Raw genomic sequence first — 14,424 nt, forward strand, 5'->3', positions numbered from 1 at the left:
AGACCGGTTCCCGCTCACTGGCTGAGCGAGGTGTGGGTGCGACACCGAGGGTCGCGATCCCGTTGCCGGTCCCGGTCCGGTATGGGCGCGACACTGAGGGTTGCGATCCGTTGCCGGACACAAAAAAAGACAAAAAGGAAAAAAAAAAAAAAAGAAATTAAAGGACCCTTAAGTAAATCTTAAAAATAATTTTAACAATTTAATATACTACATGAAGGTGCTTGACTAATTTACTTTCTGGTAAACTTTGTAAAATGATTATTTCATATCACAGAAACTGCTTCAAAGAGAGTATTTGGAACTGTGAAATAAGTATATTGGGTTTCATCTTAAAGGTGAAATATCTACAAAACCTTTAGAAAGTTGTCCTCAGATTCCTTTCTGTACCTCACTCCTAATACATGTCTTGACCTAAAAATGAAACTGAGGCCAAATACACATGGCAAGGAGTTTATCTGTGTGTATATAAGAAGCTTCACTCCTGGAAGACATATAGCCAAGTAACCTTGGAATTTGCTTCAAAGGACGCAAGTAGAATTCACCATTTTATAATCACACAAAGGGGAAGAATCAAAAGGCAGAGAGGACATCATTCTAATCATCACATCAGTTTTTCTATTGGCTGTACATGACACAAAAAAAGAGGAACCTTGCCACTACATCTGCAAGGAATTTAAATCTACTAACAACCTGAATTAGCAAAGAAACAGTCTACACAAAGAAATATGGCCTTGTCCACATGGACAGATAGACTTTATCCCAGTGAGTTCTTCCTGAACACTGACATTCATATGAATCACACGTGGAACTTGTTAAAAACAGAATTTGATTCAGTAGGTCTGGTGTGGGGGTTGAGAGTCTACATTTCTAAAAAAGTCTTAAATCAATCCTATGTTATATGTCCATGGACCAAGTTTTATACAAAAGAGGGTTTTATTATTATTATTATTATTATTATTATTATTAGTGATATTATATTTCTCTTCACATAATGAGTATTTCCATGCCAAAATTAACTATCTAAGTGAATTATTTATAGGTCACTGAACGTAAGTATGTTACCCCTATTATGGAGTATTAGGTTTAGAAACTTAAGTGAGATACTTGCTTCAGTACATTTTCAGTCTAAACCAAGGAAATTGCACATTAGTGAATGGTTCATGGATGCAAGCAATGATATTTTTACTACACTAAAGGTAGGTTTCACTATCTTCATGTTTTATTTTTTTTTAACCTGTTTTTAACTTTTTGTATTTTTAAAAAAATTTTGTCAATATACAATGTGGTTGATTATTGTACAATAAACGACAAGCAAACAGAAAGGGCATTCTTTGGAGGGAGGGGGGAGAGTAAGAAGGGAGGGAGGTTTCAGTAATTGAAGAAATATGGCCTTGTCCACATGGACAGATAGACTTTATCCCAGTGAGTTCTTCCTGAACATTGACATTCATATGAATCACACATGGAACTTGTTAAAAACAGAATTTGATTCAGTAGGTCTGGTGTGGGGGTTGAGAGTCTACATTTCTAAAAAAGTTTTAAGTCAATCCTATGTTATATGTCAGTGGACCAAGTTTTATACAAAAGAGGTTTTATTATTATTATTATTATTAGTGATATTATATTTCTCTTCACATAATGAGTATTTCCATCCCAAAATTAACTATCTAAGTGAACTATTTATAGGTCACTGAACATAAGTATGTTACCCCTATTATGGAGTATTAGGTTTAGAAACTTAAGTGAGATACTTGCTTCAGTACATTTTCAGTCTAAACCAAGAAAATTGCACATTAGTGAATGGTTCATGGATGCAAGCAATGATATTTTTACTACACTAAAGGTAGGTTCTCAACTATCTTCATGTTTTATTTTTTTTGACCTGTTTTTTACTTTTTGTATTTTTTAAAAAATTTTGTCAATATACAATGTGGTTGATTATTGTACAATAAACGACAAGCAAACAGAAAGGGCATTGTTTGGAGGGAGGGGGGAGAGTAAGAAGGGAGGGAGGTTTCAGTAATTGAGTAATTGGCTACAAAATAGCTTTAGACTGTGGGATAGAGTGGTTAGAATGAGGACAGAAAAAGGAAGAACGATTAAGGACAGCTAACAGACTAATTAATGTCTGGTGTAGTTTTCATTTTTCTAGGTATCTTATTAAAGTCACTTAGCAAATGAACTCCATTTTTATTGGGTGAATTAGAAAATTACCAGTATAAATCTGCAATATATTCATTATCCGGCACTGGCTTTGACAAACATAAGTAAAAGATATTTAGGTTTCTAAATGTTATAGAGAATTAACAATTTTTAAATTACTGGATGAAAGTACACATCTAAATCACATTATTATTTTTTTTTCATTGGGTTGTCTTAATAAAGGACATAGGACATATGACTTAGTTATTGTTATGAGAGCTATGTTGAAATTAAAGGACCCTTGGGCTGGCCCGGTGGCGCACTGCTACTGTGCGCCGCTTGGGAGCGCTGTGGCGCTCCTGCCAAGGGTTCGGATCCCACATACAGACCGGTTCCCGCTCACTGGCTGAGCGAGGTGTGGGTGCGACACCGAGGGTCGCGATCCCGTTGCCGGTCCCGGTCCGGTATGGGCGCGACACTGAGGGTTGCGATCCGTTGCCGGACACAAAAAAAGACAAAAAGGAAAAAAAAAAAAAAAGAAATTAAAGGACCCTTAAGTAAATCTTAAAAATAATTTTAACAATTTAATATACTACATGAAGGTGCTTGACTAATTTACTTTCTGGTAAACTTTGTAAAATGATTATTTCATATCACAGAAACTGCTTCAAAGAGAGTATTTGGAACTGTGAAATAAGTATATTGGGTTTCATCTTAAAGGTGAAATATCTACAAAACCTTTAGAAAGTTGTCCTCAGATTCCTTTCTGTACCTCACTCCTAATACATGTCTTGACCTAAAAATGAAACTGAGGCCAAATACACATGGCAAGGAGTTTATCTGTGTGTATATAAGAAGCTTCACTCCTGGAAGACATATAGCCAAGTAACCTTGGAATTTGCTTCAAAGGACGCAAGTAGAATTCACCATTTTATAATCACACAAAGGGGAAGAATCAAAAGGCAGAGAGGACATCATTCTAATCATCACATCAGTTTTTCTATTGGCTGTACATGACATATAGACTTGGGATTTTTTACCAGGTTACATCCTACATGCAGGGATCTAGCATAAGGGTTACAAAAAGCATCCTAGGTTAATTTGTTACTCCTGGTGCCAGTAAGTCTGCTTCTAAGTAAAAATGGTCTTATGATAATGTTTTCAGGACATGGGACATGACTACTGACTCATCCCAGATTTTCCAAGTTACTGCAATTTTGCTGACCTGGTCAGAGCAGATTTTTTAGTTATTACATGTAACCAGCTTAGTCACCTCTGTATTTTTATTTAGTAGGGTTGTGAAATGTGCAGAATAGCTACATGGAAATGGTAGTATTCCCTCATTTTTTTCAATAATCATTATCGTAATTTTCCTATCTGGTTTTATAAAAAGAATTTGACAGATTTAAAAAAAGCTTATTTGACATATGATCACTGTCTGAGAATAGTTATACTTTTGGTGTGGAAAATTCTAAGAAGATAAAAGATAATTAGGAACCGTTTTTCAATAATCATTATCGTAATTTTCCTATCTGGTTTTATAAAAAGAATTTGACAGATTTTAAAAAAGCCTATTTGACATATGATCACTGTCTGAGAATAGTTATACTTTTGGTGTGGAAAATTCTAAGAAGATAAAAGATAATTAGGAACCTAGATATAAAAATAAACATATAAAATGCATAATGGTGTATATATATTTCATAGAATCAAAAGTTATATTGGGTTTGATACAACAATTCACTGTCCAATAATCATCAGAGACAGATCTGATTTTCAAAATAACTATTAATACACCAAAATTGAGGATGGCAGTCATATTAAATATATCTTTTTAATTTTGATCATTAATTATGCTAAAATGAAAAAAATATATATATATATTGTGTTTCATTTCTATAGGTGTCAACCCTCCTATAATTTAGTTTCCACTGTGGGTTTTGTTTACATTTGAGACCAAATCTCTATTATAAGATGTTTGAGAGATAAAGTCATTGCAACATTTTTATAAGTTTTACTTTCTTTAAATTCACCAAACTTTGCTTATGAATAAAAACAACTGTAAATGAATCAAAGAAAACAAAAGAATATAACCACATCTATGCATTGAATGGAACTCAATTCAAAATAGTTAGCTGCAAATATTTCTCTCCATTGTTGGAAAGGTCAATAGTTAACCATTTTCTGCTTATGTTAGAATAGATTGTAGATTTCTTCCTGCTGTTTTCATTGAAGATCAAAGAGGAAAATAAAATTCCCTTTTGAGCCTATTGCTACTTGCCCTAGAGATTATGATTAAGGAATACTTAACAAGTCTAACACTATAAAGTCAAGCTTTGACTCACTTTTAGCTTACATGGGATCAAAATATATCTGAGTTTCTGGCTGCCCTACTCTTAGGTTTAACCTTGAAGGGCACTGTTTTTCAAGTTAAGAATTTACAACGGAGAACCATTTTGACAATTTAGAAATAGCCCACTTTAACATTAGCATTGCAGTCCTCCAGGCTTTTCCCCAGTGCAATTATATCTTGTAATTTGTCAAAGCCCATAGATAATTTTCTTTTATTTAGCAGCCAAAGTTCTATTGTCAACACAGAATAGGAACGTTCTGATTTAGCTATCAATAATAAATATGGTGGATTACAACAAATGACTGGAAAGAGCCTTATAAACACTTAACACAGAACAAAGCTATCTCTATGCACTAGATGGCATGTTATAACAACAATATTTTATTGATCTCCCCACACTGAATTTTGAACAGTAAGTTAAAAAAGACCACCAGCATATTTTTTTGTGTGAATACCTTATGCAGAGATAGGATCCAATCATATAGGCAGCAAATAACAAGTGAAAAGAAGCACAAGAGAACTGAGCCTATGGGAGCTGAACTCTGGTTTTTGCTTTTTTATTTGCTTTTTATTTTTTCGTTCCACAATTAAAAATCAACCACATATAAGATTCCTGTATTTTTATCTACTACAAAAAAAGCCATCTAAATTAAATTACAGACATCAAAACAAATTAACAATATGCAGAAATATGCCAAGACAACATTCCTAATTCTTGACTGTATTCAGGTACTATTTCTATCAACTAAGTCAATATAGTTAAGATAAGGATTTGCTCTATTTTTCCAGCTACTGCTTCCCAGAAATGTGTTTTCCATAGCTGTGAACTATGACATCTTCATTGCCCCTCAAAAAGTAAATGTTGGCTATACGTGAAATTATTATTTTATTTTTTAAAAATGTTCAAATTATTTTTTGCAGAGATTAGTGATATTACCATAAGATTATTATTATTTTACTCTTTGCAATAAAATCAAGCGAATGTTGCAATAAAATCAAGCTATACTTGTATATCAATGCACTTATGCACTTATTCCAGTTTATGTTGGAATCATGAACATTTTATTGAGACATAATTAAAACCCTCACCAGCAAGTTTGTTTCATTACTTTCTGATTTGACAGCAGTAGGAAGGATTTCTTCTAAAAATTATTGAACTTTAAATATGCTAAGCATAAAATAGGTGTGAAATGAGGCAACATGTTCTTTCAGAACTTGTAAAGCTATAATCAACCCTACAACTGGGGAGATCCATGATTACTAATGAGGTGAAGCACAGCTGACAACAGCTGCTAATTGTAACCATAATCTCAAGTTGCAAGTGGCAGATGTATTTCAGAAAATATATTTGATGAACAGATTTACTGATGGGTAAGAATTAGTTCCCAAGCTTTCCCTGGAAAAATGGTTCTCCATGAAGCTTATCATAGCCTAAGGGATGAGCCACCCTGTAAATTCAATCGGAATAAACAAAAGAGTCCCATATTACCATGTTGAATTCTTGTTGAGTAACTGCTGTTTTTTTTAAATTTACACTACGTATAATTGAATATATAATTGAACATATAAATATCTAAAGTTCTTTTTTTGTGTGCATAATTTTATATGCTACCACGAATCAGCCTACATGCTATGTTTTCAGGTATAGACTTATACCTTGGCAGAATTGGTGGTATAATTTGAAGAACATAATTTGAGATTAATTTATTCTTTCAATAGTTTTTTCTCCTTATCGTACCATAATTCTTGAGATGTTACAGGTGAAACTATAATTCATTGTTTGTTTTTATTTTTTATTCAAGATTTAAGTATTCTATACAAAGCAAAGTTGAAAATTTTACTATCAGTCCTTGGTCCCGAAATTTTATTCTTGAAGTTATATGCTCAGGAAATAAATTATCAGGTATTGTGGATTTTTATATTTGAGGACACTTCAAAATATTTGTAGAAAAATATAATTAAAAGATGATATGAATCTTTCCATAAACTTTTTAAGTACCCTCATAGATATGTAAAAATACATACATAAATATTTCCAATCTAAATTTTTATCAATGATGCATTATTTACATGATAGTGTATTATTTTTACAACATAACTATATTGAGGTGTAGTGACATCAGCAAATACAATTAGTGAAAATATATAGACCTATATGTATATAATGAACTCAACTATATAAAAATTAGACAGTAGATTGACAAATTGCCTGAAAGATGTAATACCTGGTAGAAAAGAAGTAGAATGACACTGAAATATCTATGTAGCAGAGAATTATAGAGTCTTTTTTGCTGCAAAAGTTCCTGTACTATGTTTTCTAAAATGAATTACTACAATTATATAAGCAGGGACATTTTTAAAAAATGTTTTTCTCTAACTTATTCTTTTGGCAAAGATGGAATAACAGGAGTTGGGTTTACCATACCACCCAAAGTACTAAAAAAACAGACAAAATGCATTAAACAATGATTTTTAAAATACTGGCTGTTAAGAAACCAAGACAGTAATCCCAGAGAGAAGGGGAAGAAATGAGGTAAGCCCCAAAATTTCCTAAGTGTGCTGTCTGGGGAAGATTTCCATAATACAAAAAGTGGGAACCCAGATGAAATCTGCCAGTTCCCTTAAGTTGAGGAGATGATGCTGAGAGTCCAGGGAGATCAAAGTGGTTAGTATTTTCAGAGATAAGTACTGAAGAGAAAAGAGCTTCCCACAGAGAACTACTGAAATCTAAAGAGAATCTCACTCACCTCTTCAGCTGACTGCCTATCATGAACATGAATAAGAGCAGATAACTGGAAATAACAGAGATAGTAACCAATCACAGGGCCTAGCGGGGGAAAACTATAAAATGAAATAATTGTGGAATATTATAAACTGAGAATAGTTCTAGTTCTCACCAGAAAAGTTGGAAAAGCTCAAAATTCACAGAACCTTTCACAGACTACTCAGAAAGGTTTTGCTTGGTTAATGGGACAAAATTATTTCTTCACAAAATAAAGCACAAAAGCAAGATCCAAAAGAATTAGGCTGTTTCAAGAAATTTAACAACTCATCAGAAGAAAGTTCAAGAATATTCATAAAAACATAACACTATCCAGCACTAAACATGGTAAAAATCATAATGCCTGCAATACAATAAAAAATTACAGTTACGCAAAGAAGCAGGAAAATGTGAAGAAAAAATATCTATTAATTAAAACCAACTCAGAAATGACACAGTTGATAGAGTTAGCTGACAATTATATTTAAAAAGTTACTTTAACTACATTTCATATGTTTAACAACACAGAGGAAAGAAAAAACTTGTTAGGGAGACACATTTAAAGCATTCATATATATATGTGTGTGTGTGTGTGCATATATAATCTTAATAGAACCTCTAAAGAATAAACTACGAAGTGTAAGATGAAATAATATTCTGGATTAAATTGCTCAGAAATGACACAGTTGATAGAGTTAGCTGACAATTATATTTAAAAAGTTACTTTAACTATATTTCATATGTTTAACAACACAGAGGAAAGAAAAAACTTGTTAGGGAGACACATTTAAAGCATTCATATATATATGTGTGTGTGTGCATATATAATCTTAATAGAACCTCTAAAGAATAAACTACGAAGTGTAAGATGAAATAATATTCTGGATTAAATTAAAGCCTATTAGATATTGCAGAAAAAATAGAAAACTTGAAATGAAAATTAGTGTAACCTATTCAAAATAACAAAGAGAATAAAGATGGAAAATAAATAAGTAAACAGAGCACTGGTGAATTTTGTTACACCTTCAAGGTTCTTAATGCAGTAATACACTTCCTGAGGAGAAGAGGGTAGGGCAAAATGTGCTGAAAAAACAATGGCCAAAAATGTTCCACATTTGAGAAAAACTATAAATTCACAGATTTAAGAAGCTCAAAAAATTCCAAGTGCACACACGCACACACACATACACACATGAATTAAGCACACTATAGCAAGACACATCATTAACAAATTGCTTTAAAGTAGTGCTAATATTTAATGCATACTGAGAAATAAGGGATAGGTTACAAAGGCAGAAATAAAGATTAAGTACAGGACAAAATTTGCAGTGTACTGATAGAAAACAGACAATCTAAAATTCTATATTGAGCCCAGAAAAATTAAATTAAAAAAGTGAAAACATATAAGCCAAAAATAAAATAAAATGGAATAAAATATACTGTATTCATCCAAAGAAGACAGAAAATAAGAAAGAGGAAACAAAGAAGAGATGGGACATGAGAAAACAAATAGCAAGATAGTAATTAAACTTAACAGTATCAGTAATCACATTAAATGTAAATTGTCTAAATATTTCAATTAAAAGGCACATAATCTTTGTGTTTTAAAGCAAAGTGCAAGTATATGTCTCATATACAAGTCATGTTTTAAATAAAAACAGTAATTAAAAGAAAGATGAAGTGCTTGTATTAATACCAGATTATTGTGGAATACACTTAAAGCTCTAATTAGAGGGAAATTTATATCACTGAAATGTACATATTAAAAAAAAAATGCTTTAAGTTAATGACCTCAGCTTGCAACTCAGGAAAATAGAAAAATAATGAAAGTCAGAGTAAAAGATAGTAAAATAGAAAATAAAAATAAAAATTAATGAAACCAAAAGTTAGGTTTTTTTGGAAAAATCAATAAATGTAAAAAAAAATGTTTGGTCACATTGATTAGGAAAAAAAGAAAGTAGATAAAAATTAACAATATTAAAGAGAGCCATAATCACTAAAGACTGTCAAAAAGATAATGAAAAAACATTTTGAAAATCTTTATGTCAATTAATTTGGCAGTTCAGGTGAAAATTCACAAATTTCCTGAATAATGACAAAAAATAAGAACAAAAACCAGCTCATGAAAGAAGAATTAGGTAAGAGGAAAAGTCTTATATCTACTAGAGAAATAGCATTCGTAATAACTTCGTATAGCATACATTATACGAAGTTATACGATGAAGAGAATCATTTACCAGTCATTGTCTGCTCTGTGGACCAAATAGACTTTGCCCCAGGCCATGGTGTGTTCTCCAGGCCCATTACACTCCAAATGAGAATCATTTACTCCAACAGCCCCATCTCCCCTTTCTCTATTAAGAGAGGTGTATAAGCTCTGTACCCCAATGGAAAATTGGGAAATAACTCTCTCGTGATTCACCCATGCATTGCCCCCTCCCAGCATATTAAATGAAAAAACTTGTTATGCCTTTTCTTCTTATTAACCTAAATTTGTCAGTGATTTTTATTAATGAACCTTCAGGAGTGAAGAGGAAGTTTTTCCTTGGCCCCTATTACAGGTTGTAAAAAATCCTAAATAACTCACTTAAAAGTTAAGACTTTATCCTCTAGGTCATGGGGAAATATGAGTGTCCTAACTAGAACATTACAATAATTAGATTTGTGGTTTTGGAAAAATAATCATGGTAACAGTTTAGGAGGTAAATACAAGGTACGCAAGCAGTGGGGGAAATAGACTTATAAAAGTCAAAGCCAATAGGATTTGGGGCCAATTAATTTGGCAGTTCAGGTGAAAATTCACAAATTTCCTGAATAATGACAAAAAATAAGAACAAAAACCAGCTCATGAAAGAAGAATTAGGTAAGAGGAAAAGTCTTATATCTACTAGAGAAATAGCATTTGTTGTTATAACTCTTATGAAAAAGAAAATTTCAATCCTATATATATTTACTTTTAAATCCCACTAAAGATTTAAGGAAAATGACTATTCTATGCAAACTATTTCATAAAAGTAAAGAGGATGTTATACAACCTGCTGCATTCAGTGAGGTGGTATTATCATGATACCAAGTCTAGACAAAGACATACAGGAAAACAAAACTATAGAAGAACATCTCTTACAAACATAGATGCAAATGTGACTAAGAGGCATTTATTCCCAAAATTCATGACATCTTCAATATTTAAAAAAATCAAAGCAATTTATCATTTTAGCAAACCATATAGGCAACTCAATAGACACAGAAAATACCCTATGACAAAATTCCAAATTTTATTTCTGATAAAAATGGTCAGAACACAGAAACAGAATAAATTTCCTCAATTTTAACAAAGGATATGAAAACCAAAAAAAAAGAAAACCTACAAATTCATTATAGTGAATGTTGAAAGACTAAATGATTTCCTCATTAAACAAGGAGCAAGATTTCTGCTCTTATCAGTTCTATTCAACATTGTTCTGGAGATTTTTGCTAATGAAATAATGCAAAAAAAGAATTATGAGGCAACCATATTAGAAGGAATAAAAAATACTGTCTGTATTATCAAAAGACATGAACATTATTGCAAAGAAAACATGGTGGAATCTATAAAAAGAATATGTTGGAACTAATCAGTGAGTTTAGCAATGTTGCAGGAAACAAGATCAATATATAAAAATTGCTTGTATTTACATATACAAGCAACAAACAAACAGAAATCAAAATAAGAACATACATGTACAGAATCATCTATATATATGTAAACTTAGAGTAAATCTGACAAAAGATATTCTTGACCTGTACACATAACACCATAAAATATTTCTGGAAAAAACCTTCCAAAGTAATCAAATACACACAAACACACACACACACACATATTGTTTGTGAGTTAATAAATTTAATACCATTATGATATCAACTCTGTCTGCATTGTTCTCCAAACTCAATGAAATCCCAGTTAAAATCCCAGTAGAATCTTTTGTAAAAATGGACATATGTAAATGAAAGGAGCCTAGAAAAACCAACAACTTTAAAATAGAAAAAAGAATCAGAGGACAAACTCTACTTGACTTCAAGATTGGTAACAAAGCTACACAAAAATGTGGTACTTTCATAAATACAAACAAATAGATAATCATAATATAAGAGACTGTTTGGAGACAGACCCATACATATATTGAAAATTGATTTTCAGCAAAGGTGCCAAAAATAATTCAGTGGAGAAAAGATAGTCTTTACAACAAATAAATAGTGCTGGAAACAGTGGGTATGAAAGAAAAAAAAAACCTTGAACTATACACTATACAAAAATTAACAAAATGGATCATAGACACAAATACATTACTAAATAAAACTGCTAGAAGAAATCACAGCATTAGAACTTTGTAACCTTGGAGTAGACTCTAAAAGCTCAATGTATTTGAAAAAAGTTGATAAATTTCATTTCAGCAAACTGAGAACTTTTGCTTTTTGAAAGTAACTTTAAAGGAACAGAAATACAAGCCAGTGACTGGGAGTAAATATTTGTAAAACATATATCTGATAAAAGATGGTATCTTTTATATATATCCAAATTCAATAATAAAGAAATAACCCAGCAAAATACAGGCAAATATTCATATGTGAATAGCCACTTCATCAAAGAACATATATGGGTGTCACACAAGCATATGAAAAATGTTCATCATCTTTAGTCATAAGGGAAATGAAAATTAAAACCCAAATGAGATACTATTGCATACCAATAAGAATAGCTAAAAATAAAAACACTGACTGTACCAAGTATTGGTGAGGATGGGGAGCAACTGGAAGCCTCATACATGCTGGTGGGACTGTGAAATGGTACAAACACTTAGGACAATACGGCAGGTTCTGTCATATGGCCAGCCATTACCCTTCTAAGCATTTACCCAAAAGAAATGAAAGCATGTAGCTATACAAACACTGTATACAACTGTGTACATATATCTTTGCATACGAATGTGTACAAATGTATTATAATATACAAGTATTGGTAACAACCTAAAATGTCAATCAATAAGTGAACAGATAAGAAAACTGTGGTATTTCTACACTTGGAATACTATTTAGCTATTAGAAGGATGAACAATCCATGCACACAACAGTATAAAAAAAGTCAAGATAATTATGTTAAGTGAAATAAGCCAGAAAAAAAGGATATAAATGAGTATGTAGAATTTGTTTATATAGAATCTTAGAAAATTCAATCTAAACTAATCAGTATTGACAGAAAGCAGGTCAACATTTCCCTCAGGATTGGGTTGAGTTCAGCAAGGGTAGAGAAGAAGGTATTAAAGAATCATGAGGAAATTTTGGGTGGAAAGGGAATGTGCATTATTATGATTTTGGCGATGCTTCCACAGAGGTATGAATATGCCATAGTTTATCAACTTATACACTTTCAATTTATATAGTTTACTGCAGGTCATTTGTACCTCAACAAAGTTGTTAAATAAGAATAATAGAAATAAAATCATAGATTCTGAAGACAACGTGAAATTCTATTTTGGAGTCATGAAAAAAATAAGTAGACCACATTCTAAGGTACAACAGTCATGTTTTACCTCTCCCATAATTTTGCCCTTGAGGGCTCTGCTTAGTACCACTGAGATCAGCTGACTTAGTCTACAAATGAGGAACATTGTGTTAAGAATTTCTACCTAGTAATCAGTCACAAAGCAAAGTATATTTGCTAACAAACAATATTTGCATTCAGATAGAAACAGCTTCAATCTCCAGCCTGCAAATTATTTGTGCTGTGTCCTTGGGAAAGTTACTTAAACTCTTTGCATCTCAGTTTATTCTTCCATGAAATTGGGTGATGATAATTGTACCTGCCTTATAAATTGTGGTGAGGCTTAAATGAGCAAATATAAAGTTCTTTAAACAGTTACTAGTTCAGAACAAGAGCTCAATAAATACTAACCTATTTTATGGAAGAAAGAATAGACAAAATGTTTAAGAGTCTAAATGTAATACATTTGACTTCATAGTTTAACTAACAGAACTTATATTTTGTTGCTTATCACAGATAAGGTAAAAGTGAGAAAAAACTGATGAAGCTTAATGAGACTCCTGATTGAATAAATGAACAAATACCTTGGCAACATGGAAGAGTCAGCGTTCCTCTAACAAAGTAACCAGATGGATTCTTAATATGCAAATTTGCTAGATGAATGAGAATAGGATACACGGATTCTTATTAAGATATGTTCTCATTCAGACTCAGAAATGCTCAATGGTCCAGCAATAACATAATTTATCATCTGAAAGAGTTGGTATACTGCTATTGTCTACGACTTTCTAAAAGTGGGTGATTGCCATTGAAAACAGTTATAATCAATTACTTTTTAAAATAAATTTTGGATTTCTACCATAGATATTTTGTACAGCAAATGCTAAGGAGAAATTAAGGTACAACCAAAATTAATGACTTTTTCGTGATCTGGCAAAAACTATCAAGAACAGACACTAATTGAGCGTTTGTAGTTGCTAGTATAAGCAACCCCTATCTTTTTAAAAAATAGGTGGGTATTTATTTCCATCTCAATATTGCAAAGAACACAAACTTGGTTAAAATTTCATTTTTTGTTTTTAATAAATCCTGCTAGAAGGAATGCCAAAACAAATCAGCCTCATACCATTTTAATTAAATAAAAGTCCACATTGTTTTAAAAATGAAGATGCTAGTACATATACGTTGATCATTGTAAAACTAGATTACTTCATTTTATTTCAAGAGGTTTGCTTTAAACAACATGGACATTTTAAACTAAATGTTTTCTATATATTGATAAAAATTCTGGCACAATAATATAACCTTCTATAGAAATTAGGAGGTTCAAACAAGTTTGCTTTAAACAACATGGACATTTTAAACTAAATGTTTTCTATATATTGATAAAAATTCTGTCACAATAATATAACCTTCTATAGGAATTAGGAGGTTCAAACAAAACAAAACATTTAAAAAAACTGTTTTAAAAATATTGAACAATATACATAATTCATATTTGGATACCATTTATTTTTGAAAAAAGATGTTTAGTGAATTACATTCTAATTAATCTAAAACCAAAATTCTAAAGCTAATGTAAACTCTGGGTATTAACTACAGATTAAAATTTTATTGACTGTATTTTATTACAAAGGTTAACATGTT

General features: G+C 31.6%; 1 protein-coding gene across 1 annotated transcript in view; it reads right to left on the bottom strand.

Annotated features, from left to right (window-relative positions):
- LOC103604272 (cadherin-9-like) overlaps positions 1–14,424 on the bottom strand; it is a 111,128-nt gene that overhangs the window by 8,677 nt on the left and 88,027 nt on the right. Inside the window, exons 10-11 of the mRNA XM_008588840.1 lie at positions 7,243–7,336; positions 6,874–6,931 (exon numbers count right to left, since the gene is read on the bottom strand). Of these exons, the coding sequence (XP_008587062.1) occupies positions 6,874–6,931; positions 7,243–7,336 (152 nt within the window). The remainder of the gene's footprint in view (positions 1–6,873; positions 6,932–7,242; positions 7,337–14,424) is intronic.

Source organism: Galeopterus variegatus, unplaced genomic scaffold, assembly GCF_000696425.1.
Source record: "Galeopterus variegatus unplaced genomic scaffold, G_variegatus-3.0.2 Scaffold5060, whole genome shotgun sequence".
Classification (NCBI taxonomy): Eukaryota; Metazoa; Chordata; class Mammalia; order Dermoptera; family Cynocephalidae; genus Galeopterus; species Galeopterus variegatus.